The sequence below is a fragment of the Oryctolagus cuniculus genome, chromosome 2, assembly GCF_051225735.1.
Source record: "Oryctolagus cuniculus isolate XC-2025 breed Fujian yellow rabbit chromosome 2, ASM5122573v1, whole genome shotgun sequence".
Lineage (NCBI taxonomy): Eukaryota > Metazoa > Chordata > Mammalia > Lagomorpha > Leporidae > Oryctolagus > Oryctolagus cuniculus.
Window position 1 is genome coordinate 123,165,204 of NC_142868.1, and position 26,441 is coordinate 123,191,644.

General features: G+C 39.0%; 1 protein-coding gene across 1 annotated transcript in view; it reads right to left on the reverse strand.

The window, feature by feature from the left end:
* Window positions 1-26,441, reverse strand: part of DNAH6 (dynein axonemal heavy chain 6) — a 315,572-nt gene that overhangs the window by 207,141 nt on the left and 81,990 nt on the right. Inside the window, exons 14-18 of the mRNA XM_008254187.5 lie at window positions 24,623-24,775; window positions 20,683-20,934; window positions 16,445-16,573; window positions 11,905-12,018; window positions 10,263-10,406 (exon numbers count right to left, since the gene is read on the reverse strand). Coding sequence (XP_008252409.3) covers window positions 10,263-10,406; window positions 11,905-12,018; window positions 16,445-16,573; window positions 20,683-20,934; window positions 24,623-24,775 — 792 coding nt within the window. The remainder of the gene's footprint in view (window positions 1-10,262; window positions 10,407-11,904; window positions 12,019-16,444; window positions 16,574-20,682; window positions 20,935-24,622; window positions 24,776-26,441) is intronic.

The window sequence follows — 26,441 nt, forward strand, 5'->3', positions numbered from 1 at the left end:
ATGTAAAGAAAGGTCTATCCCTAGGGGAGGGTCAGAAATGCATGCCCAGCTCAGTACTGTGGCTACGGGGGTGGGGGGTTCGAGCACCTCTGAAGATCAGGGTACTGAGAACAAGCGACACAGTGCCTTGCTAAGACAGGGGCTGAACCAGAATGTGAGGGAATATTCTTCCTCATCTCTTCCACCAGATTAACATGCATTGCCTGAAAGCAGTGGAATACAGTGTGGAAAGCTGCAAGAGACAGATTCTCAGTAGGACACAACACAAAGGGAAGACTGAAGGTGAGGGGAAACAGAAACTTCAAAAAATAAGTCTTGGCAAGCCAGCCTAAACTCTAAATGTGATGTATCACTAGAAAGCTGCAAAGCCTGTGCGTGTGTGTGCATTGAGGACAGCAATAACATAAACCTCACACCTCGCTCAGTAACTAACTCGATTTAACATAACATGCACACAGAAAGTTAAGTAGAAGGAAAGCCAGGTTAACCTCCAAACGTAACATTTATTTATTAGAGTATCTACTATAAGGTACCTGATTTTCAAAAAAACATGTAAGAGGGATATGCAAAGGCAAGAAAAATACATATTTGAGAAATGAATCAATAATAAGAACCAGACTCAGAAATGACACACATTAGAAAAAGATAATTTAAAAGAAACACTTTGTGTTTCCGTGTGGGTGCAAACTGTTGAAAACTTTACTTAATATATGCTAAATTGATCTACTGTATATAAAGAGAATTGAAAATGAATCTTGATGTGAATGGAAGGGGAGAGGGAAAAGGAGAGGGGAGGGTTGTGGGTGGGAGGGAAGTTATGGGGGGGAAGCCATTTTAATCCATAAGCTGTATTTTGGAAATTTATATTCATTAATAAAAGTTAAAAAAATCATTAACCTAAGATTCCACATTAGGAAATTTTAAAGAAATAAAAACTTAAGTCTAAAAAATACAGAAAAAAGGAAGCTAAGGCTAATTAATATCATACTTTAAAAAAGACTGAATGTTTTCCCCTTAGTTTTCATGATTTTTAAAAAAAAATTTATTTATTTGACAGGCAGAGTTAGACAGTGAGAGAGAGATTGACAGAGAGAGAGAGAGACAGAGAGAAAGGTCTTCCTTCCGTTGGTTCACCCCCCAAATTGCCGCTACAGCCAGAGCTATGCCAATCTGAAGCCAGGAGCCAGGTGCTTCCTCCTGGTCTCTGATGCGGGCACAAGCGCCCAAGCACTTGGGCCATCCTCCACTGCCTTCCCGGGCCACAGCAGAGAGCTGGACTGGAAGAGGAGCAACCAGGACTAGAACCTGGTGTCCAAATAGGATGCCGGTGCCCCAGGCGGAGGATTAACCAAGTGAGCCACAGCACCGGCCCCTCCCCTAAATTTCAGTAAGAGGGCAAAGTTGTCCTCCACCATAACTGTTACCAATATTGTACAGAAAAAAGGCAAAAAAAAAAAAAAATACAAGGCTTACAGATTGCAAAAAAATAACATTGTCTCTCTTCATAGATGACATAATTATCTATAAAAGTCTCCTAAAATTCAAAAATGAATTTAGTAAGGCCAAGGATTTAAGACTCATAGAAAAAAGACAAATGGTGTTCCCATATGAATTTGAAATTTTAAAAATATAATTTAGCTGAAAGATCTCTGTGAGTAATATCCCAGAGGAAAGAATGGGCCATCAAAGAAGGAGGTACCTTTCTCTGAAGGAAAAAGAGAACTTCCACTTTGACTATGACCTTGTCTAAATAAGATCGGAGTTGGCAAACTCAAGAGGCTTTCATAGCCTTGGCAACTCACGACAAGAGCCTCAGGTGATTACTGACGCCATAAATAAGAGTGTCAATTATTAAATCAACAACAGGAGTCATTGTACACGTGCTCCCCATGTAGGATCTCTGTCCTTAATGTGCTGTACTATGCAAATTAACAGTAAAACTACTACTCAAACAGTACTTTATACTTTGTGCATCTGTGTGGGTGCAAACTGTTGAAAAATTTTTTTTTTTTTTTTGGACAGGCAGAGTGGACAGTGAGAGAGAGAGAGAGACAGAGAGAAAGGTCCTCCTTTTTGCCGTTGGTTCCCCCTCCAATGGCCACCGTGGCCGGCACACTGCGGCCGGCGCACCGCGCCGATCCGATGGCAGGAACCAGGTACTTCTCCTGATCTCCCATGGGGTGCAGGGCCCAAGCACCTAGGCCATCCTCCACTGCACTCCCTGGCCACAGCAGAGAGCTGGCCTGGAAGAGGGGCAACCGGGACAGAATCCGGCGCCCCGACCAGGACTAGAACCCGGTGTGCCGGTGCCGCAAGGCGGAGGATTAGCCTAGTGAGCCGCGGCGCCGGCCTGAAATCTTAGTATATACTAAGTTGATCTTCTGTATATAAAGATAATTGAAAATGAATCTTGATGAAGAATCGGATGGAGAGGGAGTGGGAGATGGGATGGTTGCAGGTGGGAGGGAGGTTTTAGGGGGAAAAGCTGCCATAATCCAAAAGTTGTACTTTCGAAATTTATATTTATTAAATAAAAAAAATTTAAATTTTTATTTAATGAATATCAATTTCCAAAGTACAGCTTATGGATTACAATGGCTCCCCCCCATAACTTCCCTCCCACCCGCAACACTCCCCTTTCTCTCTCCCTCCCCACTTCCATTCACATCAAGATTCATTTTCAATTCTCTTTATATACAGAAGATCAGTTTAGCATATATTAAGCAAAGATTTCAACAGTTTGCACCCACATAGGAACACAAAGTGAAAAATACTGTTTGAGTACTAGCTATAGCATTAAATCACAATGTATAGCGCATTAAAGACAGAGATCCTACATGAGGAGTAAGTGCACAGTGACTCCTGTTGTTGACTTAACAAATTGACACTCTTGTTTATGGCCTCAGTAATCACCCTAGGCTCTTGTCATGAGCTGCCAAGGCTATGGGAGCCCCCTGAGTTCACCAACTGTGATCATATTTAGACAAGGTCGTAGTCAAAAATATATAATTTAGTGTAAAGTAAAAAATAAATTTATTAGTTATAAATCTAACAAAATATTTACAGGGGTGCCAGTGCTGTGGTATAGTAGGTAAATTTGTTGCCTGGAGTGCAGGCCTCTATATGGGTGCTGGTTTGAGTCCTGGCTGCACCACTTCCAATCCAGCTCTCTACTATGTCCTAGGAAAATAGAGGATAATCCAAGTCCTTTGGCCCCTACACCCACATGGGAGACCCAGAAGACACTCCAGGCTCCTGGCTTTGGATTGGCCTATCCCTGGCCATTGCAGCCATTTGGGGAGTGAACTAGTGGATGGAAGACCTCTCTCTCTCTCTCTGCTTGTGCCTCTCTGTCACTCTCTGCCTTTCGAATAAGTAACTGATTTTTAAAAAAAAAATAAAAAATTAATTAAAAAAACCTCCAAAACTCTGATGAAAAAAATCAAAGAATAATTAATTAAATGGAGCTATACACTAGGAATAGACTGGAAAACCCAATCTCATTAAGATGTCATTCTCCCATATTGGTCTACAGATTGAATGCAATCCCAGTAAAAATCCTAGTAAGTGTTTTATAGGTATTGTCCAGCTAAATCTGGGGCATATGTGGAAAGGCAAAGGACTTAGAATAGACAAAATAATTGTGAGATGGCTTAATAGGGGAACCCGTGCTGATTTTGACAAGTGGAAGGTAGAAGTGGAGGAAGTGTAGCTCCCAGGAGAGAGCTGGGGAGAAGTTTGCAGTGGGGATTCTGCAGAAGGAAGAAGGATGCATTAGAGCAGCGTGGGAAGAGCGGTTGCAACAGCGAGGGGGGAACCACACAGGAATCCTGCAGCCGAGTACTGGAGGAGACGCCAACTTCCCAGAGTACGGTGAGAGCAGACTGTGGCAGCCTGTGCCACTGGTGACACAGCCTGGGGGAGAACCCTGTGGGCAAGACTGACTTGAGTCTGGCCTAAATCCATAGCAGGGCAGGGTGCCCAGTAATCCAGGGATGGAAAAGCACATTTCTTTCTCCCCATTCCCTTCCTCCCTTCCTCCCTTCCTCCCTTCCTCCCTTCCTCCCTTCCTTCCTTCACAGGCAGAGTGGACAGTGAGAGAGAGAGAGAGAGAGAGAAAGGTCTTCCTTTGCCATTGGTTCACCCTCCAATGGCCGCCACGGCTGGCATGCTGCGGCCGGCGCACCGCTCTGATCCGATGGCAGGAGCCAGGTACTTCTCCTGGTCTCCCATGGGGTGCAGGGCCCAAGCACTTGGGCCATCCTCCACTGCACTCCCTGGCCACAGCAGAGAGCTGGCCTGGAAGAGGGGCAACCGGGACAGAATCTGGCGCCCCCACCGGGACTAGAACCCAGTGTGCCGGTGTCGCAAGGCGGAGGATTAGCCTAGTGAGCCGCGGCACCAGCCTCTCCCCCAGCCTCTCCCCATTCCCAAACAAGGCTGCCGAGCAACTGGCAAGGAAAAGGATCCCTCCAGACATCAGTAGAGGCTGTGGAGACTCTAGCACATGTGCAGCATGGGAGTTCTACCAGAGGGAAAAATTCACATTTCCCACTGACTCTGAGTTTGGCTGGGTGGGTTAGCAGGGCCTGGACTCTGCTTAAAACTCAGATACCCATCAGCCGATAATTGGATGAAGAAAATTTAGTATATATATACTGTGGAATATTACCCTGCCTTAAAAAAAGAATGAAATTCTGTGTTTCACACAAAGTGGATGCAACTGGAAATCATTATACTTATTGAAATAAGGCAGTCCCCAAAAGACAAATGTCATACTTTTCCCCTGATGTGTTGTAATTAATAGAGCAAAACTGAAGTTAAAAATTGAAAATGCTTTTTTCCTTCTTACTAATTGTTGAACTCCTTACTTAGTGGAGGGTTAATCTTGTTATTATAATAAAATAAACTGAAAGTACATCATTGTAAGCATTAAATGAAAGAATGAGAAAGGAAGAAGGGAGGGTAGGAGTGTGGGCAGGAGAGAAGGTAGGGTGGGAGGTATTAATATGCTCCTAAATCTGTATATATGAAATACAGGAGATTCGTTCACCTTATATAAATAAAAAATAAAGTAGAAAAGAAGAATTGTAAAAAGGAAGAAGAAAATTGGAGGACTTAACACTTCTTGACATCTAGATTGCCACCTCTGGCATTTAATACAGTGTGATACTGACAGAAGAATGGACTTAAAGAACAATGAAATACGTTAGAGTGTAGTAATAGACTAAAAAGTAGTCTGCCGACTTTCCACAAAGGTGCAAAGGTGATTCAATGCAGGAAGGATAGTCTTCTCAAATAATGGTTCTGGATCAATTGGATATCCAAATGTAAGAAAGTAAACCTTGGAAAGCACTAACTCAAATTAGATCATATTCTCAAACAGAAAATAAAACCAGAAAACTTTTACAAAAAACAGAAAACATCTACGCAACATTATGTCTGGCAAAAAAAAAAAAAAATGTTTGGATGCTCACTAACAGTTGGATCCACAAAAGAAAACAATGACAAACTGGACTTTGTTCAAAGTAAAACCTTCTGCCCTGTAAAAGTCACTGTTCAAAAAGGAAAATGGCAAGCTGCTGCTGACTTGGAGAAAATATTTTCAAGTGGCATATTTTAGAAAGGACTTACACTTTGAATATATGAATAACTTTTAAAACCAAAAGTGAATAAAAGGTTTAAATGGACATTCCAATGAAAAGCATCGATGGATGGAAAATAGAATATGAAAGATATTTGACACCATTACTCATTAGAAAAATACAAGTTATGACCATTATCACATAATACTGCACATATATTAGAATGGCTAAAGTTAAAACAAAAATAAAAGCTGCCATATAATAACTAGCACTGATGAGAGTGAGGAGAAATTGGAACTTTCATGCATTGCAGGTGGGAAACCTCAGTGGCAGCTTCATTTAAAGTTAAACAAACACTGACCATGCAAACTAGCAGTCCCACTTCTCATCATTTACTCACATGAATCGGAACTCACATCCACTCAAAAAGTTGTGATGAATATTTGTAGCAGTTTTATTAATAATCATTAAAAAACTGAGAGTAAATCAGATAACTTTCAACAGGTGAATGGTTAAAGAAACTATGGTGCACCTAGATACCAGGATACTACCCAGCAATAAAGATAGAACATTGATTCATGGGACAGTAAGGAGGAATCTTTTCTTAAAAATTCTAATGGCCATTTTTCCATTCAATTGTTGTTTATAGCATTGTCTATATTCCCATTATACTAAGGTCTTTTTGCTTGTTTATTGTTAAACATCTTATTTGGCCAAATGTCAAGCCTTTTCACTGTATTATAAATTTAAAAATATATTATTTCAAGAACTAAAAAGAGAAAGAAAGGGAGGAGGAAGGAAGGTGGGAGAAAGAGAGGGGAAGGGATGGAGGGAAAGAGGATGGGGATAAGATTATGTTCTTTTTTTTTTTGTGGGGCTGTGATCTTTTTTTTTCTTTTTTTTCTTTTTTTCTTTTTTTTCTCTATTTCTTTTTTTTTCCTTAAATATTTTTTTTAACTTTTATTTAATGAATATAAATTTCCAAAGTACGATTTATGGATTACAATGGCTTCCCCCCCATACCGTCCCTCCCACCCACAACCCTCCCCTTTCCCACTCCCTCTCCCCTTCCATTCACATCAAGATTCATTTTCGATTATCTTAATATACAGAAGATCAGCTTAGTATACATTAAGTAAGGATTTCAACAGTTTGATCCCACACAGAAACATAAAGTGAAAAATAATAGATGATTTTTTTTAAATGATGATGAAATCAGATCAGACCTATTGTCATGTTTAATCCCAGTGAAAGTCAAGTTGGGAGTTGGTAATTTCTTTTCTTTTCTTTTTTTTTTTTTAACAGAGGATCAGTTTAGTATGCATTAAGTAAAGATTTCAACAGTTTGCACCCCCATAGAAACACAAAGGGAACCAACCTAAATGCCCATCAACGGTAGACTGGATAAAGAAATTATGGGATATGTACTCTTTAGAATACTATACCGCAGTAAGAAACAATGAAATCCAGTCATTTGCAACAAAATGGAGGAATCTGGAACACATCATGCTGAGTGAAATAAGCCAATCCCAAAGGGACAAATACCATATGTTCTCCCTGATCGGTGACAACTGACTGAACACCAAAAAGGAAACCTGTTGAAGTGAAATGGACACTATGGGAAACGGTGACTTGATCAGCATAGCCCTGACTGTTAATGAACAACTTAATACATTATCCCTCTTAGTAGTTTTTTTGTCTGTTCTACTTAATATGACTGGTTTAATTCTGTAATTAATACACAGTTATTCTTAAGTGTTGAAAATTAACTGAAATGTGATCCCTGTTAAACATAAGAGTGGGAATAAGAGAGGGAAGAGATGTATAATTTGGGACATGCTCAAGCAGACTTGCCCCAAATGGTAGAGTTAGAAACATACCAGGGGATTCCAATTCAAGCCCATCAAGGTGGCATGTACCAATGCCATCTCACTATTCCAAGTGATCAATTTCAGTTCACAATTGATCATAATGAAAGGACTAAGAGTCAAAGGGAGCACATAAACATGTCTAGTACCTGCTAACACTAACCGATAGAATAAATAAAGGGGAGAGTGATCCAACATGGGAAGTGAGATACTCAGCAGAGTCATAGAATGGCAGATGTCCTAAATAGCACTCTGGCCTCAGAATCAGCCCTAAAGGCATTTGGATCTGGCTGAAAAGCCCATGAGAGTATTTCAGGCATGGAAAGCCAAGACACTCTGGCAAAAGATCTCTGTGAGTAAGATCCCAGTGGAAAGAACAGGTCTTCAAAGAAGGAGGTACCTTTCTCTGAAGGGAGGAGAGAACCTCCACTTTGACTATGACCTTGTCTAAACAAGATAAGAATCGGAGAACTCAGAGGGCTTCCATAGCCTTAGAAACTCATGACTGGAGCATAGGGAGATTACTGATGCCATAGACAGGAGTGTCAATTGGTAAAGTCAACAACAGGAGTCACTGTGCACTTACTCCTCATGTAGGATCTCTGTCCTTAATGTGCTGTGCATTGAGATTTAATGCTATAACGAGTACTCAAACAATATATTTCACTTTGTGTTTCTATGGGGGTGCAAACTGTTGAAAGATTATGTTCTTTTTAAAAAATTTTTACTTAATGAATACATTTCTACATAGATAACAACTTTAGGAATACAGTGGTTCTTTCCTCCATGCCCCTCACCCCGCTCCCATCCCACCTCCCATTCCCTTTCCCATATCCTTCTTCATTATGGATCACTTTTACTATGACTTTATTATTTATTTTTTGACAGGCAGAGTGGACAGTGAGAGAGAGAGACAGAGAGAGAAAGGTCTTCCTTTTACCGCTGGTTCACCCTCCAATGGCCGCCGCGGCCGGCATGCTGCAGCCAGCGCACCGCGCTGATCTGAAGGCAGGAGCCAGGTCTTATCCTGGTCTCCCATGGTGTGCAGGGCCTAAGCACTTGGGCCATCCTCCACTGCACTCCCGGGCCACAGCAGAGAGCTGGCCTGGAAGAGGGGCAACCGGGACAGAATCCGGCGCCCCGACCAGGACTAGAACCCGGTGTGCCGGCGCCACAAGGTGGAGGATTAGCCTAGTGAGCCACGGCTCCAGCCTACAATCTGTCTTTTTGATCTTTTCTATCCTAGTGGGTATGAAGCAGCATCTAACGGCAGTTTTGCTTTGCATTTCCCTAATAACTAATAATGTGTAGCTTCTTCCCATAACTTTTCTTTGAAGGAAATGTCTATTTAAGTTCTTTCTGCATTTTTTAAGGAGTAATTCTTTTTTAAAAAAATATTTATTTATTTGACAGAATTACAGACAGTGAGATAAAGCTCTTCCTTTCGCTGGCTCCCTCTGCAAATGGCTGCAAATGCTGGAGCTGGGCCTCTCCAAACCCAGGAGCCAGGAGATTATTCCAGGTCTCCCATGCAGGTGCAGGGGCCCAAGCACTTGGGCAATCCTCCACTGCCCTCTCAGGTCACAGCAGAGAGCCAGATCGGAAGAGGAGCAGCCGGGACACATGAACCAGCGCCCATAGGGGATGCAGGCGCCATAGGCAGAGGATTAACCTACTGCACCAGAGAGCCAGCCCATTTTGTACATTATAAAGAGCTACTTACCTTTTTATTTTGAGTTATAAGAGTATGTTATAGATTCTGGATACAATTACATGGACTGATCTTAAACACATTTTGCTAACTAAATGAAGCTAGAACCAAAAGGTTGCATATTATATTACAACATTTTTATAATATTATTACAGACAAAATAGTAGGGACCAAAATCAAATCACTGATTATCTGAGGTACTTTTGGAGGGAAGATCTGTCTACAAAGGAACAGCACTAGAGAATTTGGAGGTTGATTAAATTTTTCCAGATATACAGTTATGTTGGCTACATAACTCAAGCGATTTGTAAAAATCCACAGAACTGTATATCACAAGCAATGACTTTTACTAAGTGCAGATTTTAAGAAAATCACATAGGATTTTGAAGGAACCCAAAATGGAATGAATGCAGATTGTGACAAATGAATTTCTTTTTACAGTTGTTTGACATAATCACATGACAGGAAACACTTTATAAACTAAAAGGGGAAAACCGTGCAAAAAAGACTCTTCTCAAGGTGAAAAATTACCTAGTCATTGTGCCTGAAGTTTTGCTTACTCTTCCTTCCTATGTCTTCTTTTAGTTATTAATCTCCTCTTTTTTAAATCAAAACTGTTTAAAAGGATAAAATAATTTCCCGTTTCATATCCATTTTAAGCACTGGCTTAGAGGTGGTGGTTTCAAAGGGATGGCCCAGTTTCCCAAGCTTCTTCACATCACAGCACAACTGGAAAATGTCATAGTTGTATGGTTCCGCAGTGCAAATGGACAAGTCTGCCCCTGGCCTCATCTGGCTGTCTAGGACTGAGTGGAGCAGTGTCTTGGCACAACTGTAACCTATTCCTGTACTGTTTCCCTCATCACCTGAGAAACTTATTCTGAATATGCCTCTAACCAAGGCATTCATTTCATGATTTGGCCAGTTGAAAACAGCAAGGTAGTTTGTAGGCTTTGAGAAAAATAAACTTGACTGTTCTTTCTCCTCTCTACAAAGCTAAATAACTTAATCAGGGAATAATTCCTGACTGTGGTCTCAATACCAACAACCAATAACCAACTGACTTGGAGTTTGTGAAATAATTTCTACCAAACTTACCTTTTCTTTCATTTTTTCCACCTTATTTTTGAGCAGGGGCACTACATTGTTGGGTGGCAAGCCTTTCTCCAGCTGAGTCACAAATTTGGCGTATTTAGATACCTGACTATTCAGCATTTCTGGATCCAGGCAGTCAAATCTGGACTATGAAAATTAAAAAAAATTTAAAAAGAGGAAATGAAAATATATGATAAAAGGCAAGCTTGACAAAGTAAATAAACATTTTACTTTACTAGAAATTTCTTGATAGTTAAATTGTTAATCTAAATCAACTCTATACTTTTGTAAATGGTTTTATTTATTAAAATGGCTAATAATACAACAGACATTTCTTTCGTGTTCTTATATTCCATATATTATCAAGTGCAATATTGTAATCTCTGTAATTTATTTCTGAGGACCAATACTTGCAAAGTCTTCTAGGGAGACAAATAGTTAATTTTTACTCTTGCTAACCAGAAATTTCTTACCTGGTAGTCTCCCACTATTTGGGTATGCATTCATTTGACATGTCAGTTGGTCTTATAGAGAGTAATAAAAAATTGTTAAATCTTCATTTTCTATGTTTCTCCAGATTCAACATTTTTGTTCTACCCTCTAATGAATTTTCTTGTGTTTTAGGTTAAATGCAACCTACTTGGGAAGTTACTGCTCTAATCTGTGATGGCAGTTAGAAAATTCTCTGAGTGTCTTTCTTCTCAAGAGTATTTTTATAATAAACGAATAATAGGAAAACGTGTAAATTCTGTCTAATGTTATAGCATATATTGTTTGCTCTCTGTTTCCTCCACAAAAAGCTAAGTTCTGTGAGAGTTTGGACTTTGTCCTGCTTATTCTTCATTGATTCTTTCAGCACTTACTGCATTACCTGGGAAACATTCCCTGCACCATTTTTTTTTTTTTCCTAAGACATGTGACTTCTAATCACAGGCACCAGCAAAGGTAGTATGAATGAAAAGTGTGAAGGGGTATTTGTGAAATCAATGGTGCTTCCAATATGTCCATATCACGCTTGTCAGTATAGGTGGCCATCTATTTTGCCAACTAGATGGCTGATCCTTGTTAAGGTATGCATGTAATGGTAGACCCTAGAAAAAAAACTCTGGGTATTCGAGTTGGCACTTGGCTTGATATACAGTACTTGATATTGGTATTTGGCTCCTTAACTACTGTTGAGCTCTCAAAGGAAGATCTTAGATCTTACCACTTTAATTCTGTTCTATCGCAATAAACAAAATAGTTTCTTTTCTGAAGGACAAGAAGAATATAAAGCTAATATAAGAGAAAAATTTAAGTATACAGATCACAAAATTCTACAGCCCTCAAGAATACTGTGCACTATGACAACACTGTGTTTAGAAACCATATAGTAGTTAAATGTCATACAGTTGAGGTCCTTCGATACTTCTGTCATTTAGCCTTCTTAAATGGAGCACTTACAAGAGTACTTTCTGCTCTATAGTATATAATGACAGAAGGACTTCTGTGAATTTTACTGGAAAGTTGCTAAAAATTCCCATACAACTGTCACTGTATACTTTATTGACACTAATACCACTCTGATTTGTTTAAAATAATAGTTCATATTATTAGAATTTTAAGTATAATATAAAAAACTTAAGAATGAGAGCTTTTTTTCTACCTTCAACCAGTCTTGCTGGAGTTTGTCCCATTCAGAGAAAGAATCCCAGAGCAATTGTTTGAGCTTCAGTTCAGCGCTAACTTCTTCCAAAGCATCAAATTTGGATACTTCTACCTTTAAAAATATAGTAAACAAAATGCACTACTTAATTTTCAGATTTAAAGATCTTATGTTATCCTCTTACTAAGAGTTTCTGATACACTGACTACTTGGCAGAATGTGGCTCTTAAAAGGGAAAAGAAGAAGAGAGAAACAAATGAAAAAACCCATGATACCCCACATATATTACAATTTCCACTTGAGGACAAAAATAAAACTCCTTATATTTTTTAGAGCTCAAATCTCCAACAATATGAATATTATAGGAATACCATGGGAATTCTTCATTGAATTGGACCACATATGCACTTAACAGGCCTGACTTTTGGGAAAACAAATGATTTTGGAGACAGTTTAGGGCTTCTCTACTTAGATGATGAGAAGTTGGTACTTAGATGTACTTAAATGACAGAAGAGGTCTCTGGTGAGAGAGATGGCAAGGTTTAAGATGGAAAGGACATCCTGGATTCTTGCTTCTTTATAAAATCAAGGACTGTACCATCAACCCTATGAAGAAGAAGGGTACAAGGAAATCTAAAGAAGTTGTTTTCATGAGAAAAGCTCTGAGATTGTTTAGGCTTGGAGGTGGGGAAACCTCTAGTGAGCTAGTGAGTTAGTATTGGGCCATTTTATAAACTAGGGCTTTGACACTGGGATTTAACCTTGCCTTCCATCAAGAGCTGGAAATGATTTCTTGCAAGCTAAATCAGTAGACTTTCACTTCTAGTCCCCAAATGATTGAGAGCTAACAAAGAAGGATAGATCACAGGCAACTGATCAGTATAAACATGGAGAGTGGAAGGATGGAGATAGTCTTCCATTGTAGGCTCTGATTTGTTTGAAAATTATTTTTAAATTTATGCCTTCTCTTTTACTTATGTCATTATAAAAGTATATAAAACATGAGATTTGTCTTTTTAACAAACTTTTAATTGTAAACTACAGCATTGTTTTCATTAATTAAACATTTATTTTTATTTTATTTGAAAAGCAGAGAGATGGAAAGACAGACCCACTGGTTCACTCCCTAAGTGCCTATAACAGCCAGGGTTGGGACAGGTTGAGGCCAGCAGGCAGGAACTGCATATGCATCTTCTACATGGGTAACAGGGACCCAAGTACTTGAGCTACCATCTGTTGCCTTCCTAGGGTATGCATTAGCAGGAAGCTGGATTCAGAAGCAGAACTGGGACTCGAACCACGCACACTGATATGGGAGGCTCAAGTAGGGTCTTAACTGCTGTGCCAAATACCTGCACCTACAGTATTGTTAACTATAACAATGTTAATAATTATATTAGATCTCCTAATTTTTCATTTTTATTACTGAAATTTTATATCCATTGAACAGTATACTCATTCCTCTTTCCCCTGCCCTCTGGTAGCCCCTATTCTACTTTCTGCTCCTATGAATTTGACTACTTGCGATATGTAAGTTGGATCATGTAGTATTTATCCCCATGACTGTCTTATTTCACTCAGCATAATTTGCTCCAGTTTCAACCATTTTGTAGTATGACATGATTTCCCTCTTTTTAAAGGTTCAATAATACTCTAATACTCCATTGTATGTATATACTATATTTTCTTTATCCATTTACTGGTTGATGGAGAATGTTGTTTCCAGATTTTGGCTATTGTGATTAATGCAAGTATCTCTTCAAGATCCTGATTTCAATTCTTTTGGACATATGATCAGAAGCCAGACTGCAGATTCATATGGTAGTTCTATTTTTAAATTTTTGAGGAAACACCCTACTGTTTTCCCTAGCAATGGCACCATTTCACACCCCCACCAACAGTATAAAGGTTCCAATTTAGCCACATCCTTGTCAACATTTGTTATTTAATTTATTTCTTCGATAATTATTATCCTAACAGGTATGATTTGATACTTTACTGTGGTTTTTATTATTATTTTCCTTATGATTAATCATGTTGAGCATCTTTGCATGTACCTATGGCCATTTGTGCTTTTTCTTTGGAGAAGTGTCTATTCAAGTGTTTTGCCCATTTTAAAATTGGGCCACTTGATATTTTGTTATTGTGGTGTAGGAGTACCTTATATATTTTTGATAATAACTTCTTATCAAATATGTAGTTTCCAAACATTTTCTACCATTATAAACACTGCCTTTTAAGTCATGTATGAAAAAGGGCTCTGGCAGTGAGTTTGTGTCAGTTAAACCACTGCCCTTGTTCTTAGCATCTTCCAGGCATCTAGAGTATATTGGGTCTTGTCAGGACTCTGAGACAGGCAACACAGAGGCTCATCCCAAGAGCAGCTCACCTCCTAGAAAACTGAACAGAAACGCCAGCTCTCTCCCTGTCCACAGAGAAGCTGGGGTTTGGGAGTTTTAGTCGCTTCTGTGCTGAGGCATGGGGTGGAGCTATAGCCGGTGGGTGTGTACTAGTCTAAACTCAAAGTGGCTCTCCATCTGGGATACTTTCCTGCCCATACTGTGATTCAGGCAAGACAAAAACCAGTTTCTCTGAAAAGTGAGAATGCTGTCTTCCCCTTACAGTAAAAGTCTGCAGTTTCTCAGAATTGTGTGGTACTGTGCTAGGGGTAGGGACTACAGTGAATGGGTAGTGTGGGTTATCCTACTGGCTTCAGTGCAGGTGGCTTCACATTTGCCCTGGAAACAGAAGACTCTCAACTGGCCTCTCTGTATGTCTCACAAGGGAAACTGGTTCATGTGTTGTTGAATCAGTGTGACGGGGGGTGAAGAGGAAGTGGGGCTTCACAATCTGCCATCTTGCTGACAACACCAATGTTACTCTTCCTGACTCAAGGAGCATCTTCCTGGTAGTTATAGCTTCTCATCAGTGTTCCCTCAGTAATCCTCTCCCCTTCCTACTATTTATATCTTGCAGTACTACAAACCTGTCATGTAGATCAGTTAACTCAACCCAGAAAAGCTTTTAACTCTAGTTCTCCCATGCCCAAACCTCCTGTCACAAGTTATACACCAGCTTCTTTGGTACTGAACTCATTATTTTTCAGATTGCTCTACCAAGCCGTGGCCTCTGGAGTGGATAGCACATTAGATAATGTTCCGACCACTCACATACAGATCTTGAAGAGACAGGCGCATTCCCATGTAACGTACAGACACACTCCTCCAGGACTTTTGAGAAGGTGGGCAGCACCTTTTTCACTGCTGGTAACCTTCTGGTTTTGACCACAGCAATATTTTCTTACTGGTCACTGGAAAAGCAGTTCAAAGCACTTGCATCCCTTTCTCTCCTTTGATAAACATCTTTTAGCTTTTCAAACCTATCCTGTTGGACCCATTTGACTCCTGCTGAGCTGAGGATTTATCCTTTCATCATATTGGCACATTAAATCTGGGCAAATCACACCATGTTCATGAAATCATAACATACATATTGAATGTAAAAGAAGCTTGAATCTTATTCAAGGAAGGATAGAAAGATTTTAATTGGTCACATTAAAAAACACATATACATTTTACTATAGAAGCTATAGTTTTTTGTCTGAGAGTTTTTCATAATTCATAATTACTTTTTTTCCCACAGCTACAAAAGTCACATTTATTTTTTCCAATGCTGTTTCTAATTAAAGCTAAGGAATTAATAAGTAAATATGTTAATGGAGCCATAGAAGGTTTTACAGTCTAATAAAACTATCACATCCATCCTACCACATGAAAATCACCACAATGTGAGTCAGGAAAACCAGTTATCATCTTGATCTACACATGAGGAAACTCAAGACCAAGAAAGCGATAATACAGAGTTCTGATGGGTCTGGGTGGGCTCTGAAGGCTATCCATGGTATCTTTTGTCAATACATTTTTAAAATTTTGTTTCAGGAATACAACTTCATGAATTTAATAAATACAGATTTGGGAATGTGATGATTCTTCCCCCCTCCTTTTCTCCCTCCCACCCATACTCCCACCCTTATTCGCTCTTCCTTTCCCATTCTTATTTTTTACAGAGATCAATTTTCAGTTAATTTTTATACTCATAAGATTAACCCTACACTAAGTAGAGAGTTTTCCGATCAGTACAAAGCAAAAAACAAACAAACAAACAAAAACAAAAACAAAAAAAGAAGAAAAGAACAAAATCAAACAAGAAAAACATTGTTCCTCAACAGTCAATGCAAGGGCTATTCAAAATCATTGCATCTCAAACTGCTAGTTTTGCTCCTATAGATTACATATTAAGTACTCTGTTACCACAGATTAGAGAGACCATATGGTATTTTTAATATGAAAGATATTTTGTCTTCTCTGTGTACTAATCTTTAAACATTTGAACACAGGGAGCACATTTATTTTGTATTTGAGATTACGTATAGCACAGTGATTAGTACATAGTTGCCCAAACATTGAAAGTTTATGATCACATTGAAAATTCCTGAGCTTAAACTCACATTTTAAAAACAGACAGGCAGAACTGACATTACCTTAAAATTCTTCTGATAGGATTTATATTGAAATGCACGTTTTTGAAGATCATCTAGAATGACCTGGAGCTCATTCAATGTCACCTTTATTTTGTCTTGGTCAGCATTAATATCCAAAATCTGTGGATCCTATAAAATTAAGAAGTTTCTGGTTAGTCATTTCTATTTTCTGATGAAGACCAATTATACTAAATGAATTATAAACACTTTCAAAACAGATTTTTGTCTAATTCTCTTTTTTCTCTGATTTTTTGGAACTATGTTAAAAAATGTTGCTTTTCCAAATTTTAAATCGATACATATACATTGTAAAAAAGTACAGAAGTGTATAAAGAATTTCCATGAGGATAACTGTTTTTAAATAGTAGCTAACGTATTCTCCTTCATCTGCTTACATTTTCTACATTTCTTCAACCAAAATGACTTTGGGAAAGGAGAAGTGAATGTAACAAGAAAGAGATCAAAGAGGACATAAGGAAAAATTTGTATTTTATAATAAAGGATTAGAAAGTCCTCTGATTTTATCATCTGGTACTTAAATTTTTTCATGTTGATATGATTTTAATATGTAGATAACTGATCAATATCATTCATAGATATAATTCTAAGATAAATGATATTCTCTTCCTCCCTCCCTTCCTCTTTCTTTCGTTCCTTCCTCCCTCTCTCCTTCCCTTCCTTCCTTCCTTTCCCTTCTCCCCCTCAGTTTTTGAGATAACACACTTATAATTTACATTACAGTCAAGGGCTTAATGCTTCACCAAATGAAGAATTCAACAAGTACAAAGTTAAAAGGCTCTAGTTCAGCAGGAATATAGGCAAGGGCTATAAACAATAATGGAATGGAAATATGACCATTTCAGCCATATATAATAACATTTTAAAAAAATTACAGCTCATAAAAACTAGTTGTATAACATTCTTAACCACTAGTTTGAAAAAACTAAGTTTGACAAAACTGTTTGCAGCAATACTGAAACACACAGGCATTTCTTTCTCTTTCTGTTTTTGTTTTTTGATTTTGTTCTTTTATCATTGTTAATTATTATTTATTTCTTGATTTTAGCCACCACATATAAGGGAGAATATGTATGAAGTATTTATCTTTCTGTGTTCAGCTTATTTCACTCAACATGATGTTTGCTGCTTGTGTCCATTTTTTTTTGCAAATGGTAGAATTTCATTATTTTTATAGCTGAGTAATATTCCAATGAAAGTGCATATATGTACGTATGCACATACATATAATTTTTTTTTCATGTGATGATGGATACCTTGGTTGATTCACAGTTTGGCTGCTGTGAACAAAAATGAAGACTAATGTCCTGTTTAGGGTTTAAACCCCAGTTAATAGAAATGGAATAGTTCAGGAGCAGAGTAGAAATAGCTAAGAAAGTTAGGCAGAATCTGAGGACATTGGAAGAATTCTTAGAATTAGTATAGCAACAGCTTGGGTAGGTCAGTTATCCCACGTCTTGTTCAGCATGGCCCTGCATTCAAAATGAGAAAATGCTCTGAATTAGGAAAAGCTAAGGGAAGCGTCTATGCGGAAGGGCTTGTGTTGACATTCTGGTGCCTCACGGATTGATGGCAATGTAGGTGACACTGAAGTTCTCACAGGTCTTGGATCTGGTAACAGAAACTGTTGAAAAAAATCATGAACCAGAATGGATCTGAAGCCAGGATAAGAAATCCAGATTACTTGAGACTGTAGGCTATGGCAGAAATGATGGAGTATAGCTTAGGGGTTAGCACGGTACTACAGAACCCAGGAAGGAGCCTTAGCTACCACTGCCTGGAACAACCAGGTGCATCAAGCCAAACTGCACTGTGAGTTCCTGCCATCTGAAAGATGATGTGGAGACCAGATATCCTTCCTCTGCTCCCACCATGAGGAAACATAAGTTTCTCCTTATAGGAGAAGAGGTGGGATAGGATGGTGGACAGGCCAAAGAAGAGTCCAATAGGAAATCTAGATTTGGAATTGAAACAGACATTTCAAACTAAAACAAACTGAGTTATCATCAACTGCCACATTTAGGTTTTCTCCCCAATTCTCCACATCAGCAGAAGAGGAGATCTTGACAGCTAGACAACAACCTTTATGTATATAATGAGGTTATAGTTCTTTGCCCATGAGTGAGAGTGAATTGATTTCAAATGCTCTATGGAAGAGGCACTCATTGAAGACAACCCATACTATCATTCTCTCTCTGTATGTGCATCATGCTGTATAAAGTGCATCATTAAACAAAAAGCATATGCTAGCACTTCTACTCTCTCTAATGCTCTTCTATGCACACCATGAATAACTACTCACACTTCCTAATAGTCTGCTATGTGCAGAACACAGCACCTGGAAGAGATGTGGTATTTGGCCTAGCAGTTAAGACCCTCATGTTCCATACAGGAGTTCCTGGGATGGATGTATGGCTCCAATCCTGACTCTAGCTTCCTGCTATGCAGCCACTGGGAGGCAGTGGTGATGGCTAAATCGAATGGGTTTCTGCTACCCACATGGGAGACCTGGATTGAGTTCCTGCTCAGAGTTTTGGCTTCAGCTCAATTCTGGCATCTGCAGGCATTTTGGGAGTGAAACAACAGATGAGAACTCTGCCTTATCTGCTTCTTGAATAAATAATTAAAAAAATAAAGCACACAGTACAGCAGTTAATAGATGATTACTAACCATTAGAAACATATTATGTACATTTGAATTCTGGTTCCTCCATTTATTATCTGCATGATCTGGGCAAGCTATTTAAACTCCCTGTACCTTAATTTCTTTCTCTGGAAAATGTAAATAATAAAACTCTCTGGATGTTTAAGAATTAAATAAATTAAAATCAGCAAATGTAATAAGAATGGTTTTAGGATATTCTTTACTTTCAAAATTGTAAACAATTCCAAATGTCCATCAACCATGAAATTGATAATTAAATTGTGAAATCAATGAATCACATAAAGGTTCATTCATGTTGCTTTGTGTGGATCCACACACAGAAACACAAATGACTCTCAGGGACATACCAAAATAAAGGGCATAATTCTGCCAACTGAGTCAAAACTAATTCATGACATTAGAATTGAAGTTGCTACCTTTACAATGGAAGAAAAGATTAATGATTAGGAGGGGACAGTGAGTGTAACAGCAATGATGTAGTTCTTGACACGAGTAGTTAATACGCGGATATTTTCATTTTCTAATAACTCCCTGAGCTGCACAGCTATCACAGAATGGAAACTTTGGTCTGTGAGAAAGTACAAAAGCACCTCAATTCAAAAGTAAAAACAGCGTTAAGTCCTTTGAACTACGTTTGACAAATAGCACATAATGTTAGCTGTTTTATGTGTCCATGTTAACTCACAGATGTCTGTGTTGTGTTCCTATGTACTTTAAAATTCTTCTTTAATCCTATGCTAATGGGCAATTCCCCATTTTTTATTTGATTATAAGTTCACATGGTTTTATACTTTTGTGATAAGCTTTAGCCAAAGTTAATCATGAAATAATGAAACATTACAAGATAATATTTTGGGTATGCCTTAGTGAATTATCACCCAGACGTTGACGTCTGTTCTATATTCTTAAAAATAACTTGTATCTTTTCTGTAGAAAAATTGATGCAAGATAACCAAATATTCCTCTCTACCATTTATCAGTTTAAATTCTGCCTCTTTCTCAAAGGGAATTATTTTAACATAATAAACAAACTTTAAAATTGTGACAATAGCTATAAAATGTGCAAGGAAGTTGTAAAAACACATATTTTAAAATAATAAATATAATATATTTTACAATTTTAGAATGTGCAAGGAAGTTGTAAAAACACACATATCAAAATAATAAATACAATATATTTTGCTTGTGATGGTCTGGAATTTTTTCAATAACTAGAGAGAGAGGTTCAAAAACACTTTAATTTTAGATAGTAGCTCTAAGACAATGTTGACTGGTTAGAATGGACCCATGAAAAACAAAGGTTAAATCAGTTTAAAATGAAATGTATCTTGTAAATGGTTTAAATAGCATATCTTAAATGTTCTCACCACATGAAATAAGTATGTAAGATGATGACCACATTAATTAGTTTAATTAATCATTTCACAATGTATATATACATCAAAACATCATATTGGTTTCGACAATATATATCATTTTTATTTATTAATTATATCTTTATGAAAATGCAATAAGCAAACTTTGCACACTTAAAAGAAAAACTTCTTTAGCTTACCTGTGCTTGCAGTTTTATTTCATTCACTTCATTGTTTAGGTCTTCAAGATCTCTACCTAGATGCAGGCAAAATTGCTTAATACTTGTTTCTCTGTCGCCTACTGATTTATCAATGGCATTCCGAACAGCAACAATGGATGGTTTCATAGTTGCAAAAACAGCAAAGTCTTCTGGAGGTGTGGGTACCTGGTATTGTTCAATAAGCTTGTACATCTGAACCACTACATTCCCTTCATCTTCCAGGCTTTCAATCTAAATAGAAACGTTGACTGGTTAAATATAACAGAACTCTAATACACCCTTTAAGTTATTTCTAATGGAAGACAGCCACTGTGTAATATGAACATCAAGCCGTGAATAGTGCACAATGGGAAGTACATTCAATGTTACAATCAAATTAACTGAAGCCTGGTGAATGGCATATATTGTCATTGCTCCAGCACAGGTAAGCAGGCCTGTGAGGTCAGTTGGTCAGGGCTGAACACAATTAGCAGTGCACTTCCAAATTACTCTTCTTCATCTCATTTGTTCCCTAACAGCATTAAGCAGGGCCAGTGTGTGCTGTGAGGGGCTCTGTTGTAACATGTGAGCTGCCATGCCTGTGGGCTGAGCACTGATTGTCCCAGTGCTGCCCTTGTCATCTGACTGGGTCATTTTTACGTTACACGCTGAGTAGGTTCAGACTCGGCTCTATGGTGACTTTTTCATCTTCCTTTAAGAAATTATTTTATTATATTCTAATGATAAAAACCATCTTCACTTTGACGTCTTACCACCAGTGGACAGTATATTTTTTTAACAGTATATTTCTTGTCTTTCCTAATTTTCTAGCACCTCCCCAACCCCCAACTCTGCCACATGCTTCTAGAAAGAGTAGCCATGTTCATACTGCTCAACCCAACCTCCAGGCCACAAGCTGAACCACGCAGCAATGAACTGGGACCAAGACAGCCTGGATCATTCTGAACACAGAAAGAGCTAGACCGCAGCTGTTGGCAGAGGTGTCATGCTTTCATGTGGAAGCAGAGTAGGTCCCTAACATGAGGACAGCTCAGAGAGGTTCTCAGAGAACCAGCTGCCAACCTTAGCTTGCCGAGCCCTGAATCCATTTACCAGGCACCCAGAATTGATACTGGAAGAGAGAGACAATCTCATTCACTCTGACTTACTAAACCTGGGTAGTTGCTGGTGGCCAGACTTGGGCAGAGCAAGGGAAGTGAAGCAGACAAGGGAGAGAGATGCAGAGAGAAGAGACGGAGCGAGAGGAACATCTGTGTTTCCTAAGTTGTCCTGTTCCTGGTTTCACTCAGTTCCTGAGTGTAGTTACATTCTTGAAGGTAAGTTTCATAAAACACCCTTACACACTGCAGTAGGGTCCCTATTTTGGCTTAAGCTAGCTTAAGTGAATTTCAGTTATTTGTCCAATGAGGTTTAGCGAATACAGACAATAACGAATGCTGGGCATCTTATAACCCTTGGGATATGCAAGTACCAATGAGGAAATTCACTCATTTGCCATTTTGAGAAGTCAATGATTTCTAAATAAGAAACAAAGCTGCTCCTTTTGTATGCATGTAAAATAGCCTTGTAATTCTGTGAACAATATACAACAAATGATCCACTTGTTAATGACTTCTTTCATTTTAATTTATAACATTTCTTCAATTTTCAGATATTTAAGAAAATAATGTATTCTACTTCAAATGCCAAACCAAAGTGAATGTGAGTTTATGAAAAATGGCCTACTGAAGACAAATGCTTTATTGCCCACTACAGAGAAGGATCTGAGAGGAGGATACCAGGTGTCCAGAGAGAAAGAAGCAAGCATGGGAGATAAAGGAGTGTGTGTGTGCGTGCATGTGTGTGTGTGTATGTATGAGAGAGAGAGAAATAGAGGGAGAAGAGAGACAGAGAGACAGAAAGAAGTAGGGGGAGGGAGGGAGGGAAAGAGAGAGAGAAGTAAAGGGAGCAGAGAGAGGGGGAGGGGAGGGAGAGAGAGAGAGAGAGAGAGAGAGAGAAATGGAGAGCACTGACTCCTTCATTTGCTTCACTTGAGTCTCATAAATTTACTTTTACCCCTACTGCTTTGTCTGCACCATAGCTAGTTTGAGTTGGGGTGTTTTTATTGTTTTGTTTTGTTTTGTTTTTGACAGGCAGAGTGGACAGTGAGAGAGAGAGACAGAGAGAAAGGTCTTCCTTTTGCCATTGGTTCACCCTCACCGCACTGATCCGATGGCAGGAGCCAGGTACTTCTCCTGGTCTCCCATGGGGTGCAGGGCCCAAGCACTTGGGCCATCCTCCACTGCACTCCCGGGCCACAGCAGAGAGCTGGCCTGGAAGAGGGGCAACCGGACAGAATCCGGTGCCCTGACCGGGACTACAACCCGGTGTGCCGGCGCTGCAAGGCAGAGAATTAGCCTAGTGAGCTGTGGCGCCGGCCAAGGGGTGTTTTTATTTTTTTTTTTAAACTTTTATTTAGTAGATATAAATTTCCAAAGTACAGTTTATGGATTACAATGGATCCCCCCCCCCCCGATAACTTCCCTCCCACCTGCAACCCTCCCATCTCCCACTCCCTCTCCCATTTCATTCAAATCAAGATTCATTTTCAATTATCTTTATATACAGAAGATCGATTTAGTATGTATTAAGTAAAGATTTCATCAGTTTGCCCCCACAGAGAACACAAAGTGCAAAATACTGTTTGAGCACTAGTCATAGCATTAATTCACATTGAACTACACATTAAGGACAGAGGTCCTACAGTAAGGTTCATGACTAGCACTCAGAAACAAGTCAAGGCTTCTATTATGACTAATATCTTGATTACAATCCTGTTGCCATTTATCAAAAGTTAGAATTGCAATGAACTGTAGTTGAAAATATTGGTTTTGTGGTCACAGAGGCCCAAATTTAAATTCCAGCTCTACCACATACATTTGTGAACCTGGACAACGTGGCCTATTTTAGTATCTGATTGCTCATTCACAGAAAGAGAATAAAAATGATCCATACTTGGGGGTGGCAGTTGTGGTACAGTGCATTAAACCACCACTTGGGATAGCTGCATCCCACGTTGGAGTGCCCATTTGAATCCTGGCTATTCCACTTTTATTTTTAAAGATTTATTTATTTATTTGAAAGAGTTACACACAGAGAGAAGGTGGGGCGGGGGGGGGGGTGTCTTCAATCCAATGGTTTGCTCCCCAATTGGCCATAACAGCCGGAGCCATGCCGATCTGAAGCCAGGAGCCAGGAGCTTCTTCTGGGTCTCCCACGCGGGTGCAGGGGCCCAAGGACTTGGGCCATCTCCTACTGCCTTCCAGGCCATAGCAGAGAGCTGGATCAGAAGTGGAGCAGCCGGTTCTTGAACCAATGCCCATATGGGATGCTGGCGCTTCTAGCCAGGGCATTAACCCACTGTGCCACAGCACCGGCCCCGACTGCTCTACTTTCTATCCAACTTCCTACTAATGCATCTTGGGAGAACGAAGATGATGGTTCAAGTGCTTGGGCCCCTGCCACTTATATGGGAGACCCAGACAGAGTTCCTGGTTATGGCCTGGCTAGCCCTAGCTGTTGCAGCCATTAGGGGAGTGAAGCAGCACGTGCAAGATCTCTCTCTCTCTCTCTCTCTGTAACTCTCACTTTCAATAAATAACTAAATCTTAAAATACATTATCCATCCTTCTTGAGTCTTTGGGAGGATTAGAAATGTGAAACATGTGGAAAGTACAGTACAATGCCTGCCCTTTAGTAAGACTTTGGTAAATGTTAGCTGGCACAATTGCTGTGATCTAGGATATACAGTTACTTTGAATGTGTTCCTGATATTTTGACAGCTGTTTCTTGATCATTCGTTTCTCCTTCTTTCTTGTCTTATTTCTTTCTGACCAACCACAAGTTCTGGAATATTTAGTTAATGAGATAATCAACTCACCCGTTCCTGAATTTCATCAAGAAATACTAAGCTATTAACATATTCTATGGTTGTAGTTGGAACAAACTCAAGTTTATATTCTGCATCTTGTGCCTCAGAAATAATGGCATCTACTTTTTTCTTGCTTAAATGAGGAAGCATAGAATTCAGCACCTAAGAAAAAGAAAATGTAAGTCATAAATTCTTGAACACTTCCAATTCATTGTATGTTTTAGACAAATCTTAATTGGGCATGTGTTAAATTAGCAGGTATTGGAAGCAACAGTATAGAAAGGGATTTTTTTTTCTCTTTAAATTACTGTTAGTCAAATAAGCCAATAGGAAATCCACGTTTTGAAGATCATCTCTGGAACAAAGAAGGCTGCACAGCTCATCAAAAACTCAGCTTAACTGCTCAGGTGTCTTGCAAATATGCTTTCTGCTTCGTGTCCTGCGTGGGGAACATTGTGCTGCCCTCCCCAGGATTAATTTCTTGACTTTCATGTTGGGTGATGGCCATCTGGTTCCAGATGGGAATCTGGAGTCTGATTGATCACTATGCAGATATGAGAATGGCCTCCTTTGGTCTAAGAGATGGAGTTAGAGCAGGCTCCTGACCTCAGTTGATCCAATCAGACAGATGGCCTGGATTTTTGTTTATGGCTGAGAGAGGTATACTCAGAACTGCAATTTCTCTTTCTTTCTGTACACCAGCAAGGAGATAATTAGCCCATGGAGCTTCTGTCTTCTATTTCAAAACTCTGAGGGAAGACTTTTCTTAGGATGAAGCTGGCACATTGGGAGCCTCAGCAAAGAGAATGGAAGAAATTGCATCCTTAGTAACACCACTGAGGTATCAGATCAAATGTCCCTAATGTTCAGCCAGGCTCTGGACATTTCAGATGCAGGGGTTCTGAAATTTCTGACTGCTTATTTCAGTTTTCTTTGGCTTGGAACATAGTAGTGCTCAAAAATGTTTATTGAAATTGAGTTGAATTTATTCTAAGTATAGGCATTTTTTTTTCTTTTTTAATAGATGAAGAAGCAAAACTCTAGAAAAAAAACCCAATGCTACACAACTAATTAATGGTAGAACAGATACTATCACTCAGGTCTGTACTCTTCTAAACAGTGCTCTATCTTCTGTCATCTTTACTAAGGGCAGCAAAGGTTTCCTCTAAGAGCCAGAGAGCAACTATTTAAGATTTGTTAAGACATAGAATCTGTTGCAATTCCTCAACTCTGCTCTTATAGTGATAAAAGAGCCACAGACAATATGTAAACAAGTTGTCTTGGCTGTGTTTCGATAAAACTATGTATATAAAACAGGAGGCAGCCTAGACTATCCTTGTGGTCTATACTTTTTCAATTCCTGTCCTGTGCCATTGTCTTTCTGGAAGCATTTGGGAATGTATGGGTACATACTGGCTCCAAAGGAGATTATTGTGTTGGTTTTTCAAGTTATTGCAGAAATCTCTCTATGTCTACAACTCACATAAAAATAACCAGACCTTTAGGGACAATCATGTATCAGAAAATGATCCCCCGAGCTTGATGTCAGTATCCCAGATAACCCAGCAATCCCACGAGGACACAGAGTTGTTACAGTGGTATGTCATTTGCAGGAATCCTCAAAATGGCCCAACAGAGCAAAAAGGAGGTTAAGAGGCAAGTCTGAGGTCTGCAGTCCCCTTCCTTTCTCATCTGAAAGCTCATTGTGTTTGTACAGAGAGAATATGGGATTTTTTTTTCTAGAAATCAAGGATATCCAGTTAATTTAATACTTTCAATACTAGAAAATAAATACATATATACTTTTGTGGTGGAATAATCATAAAAT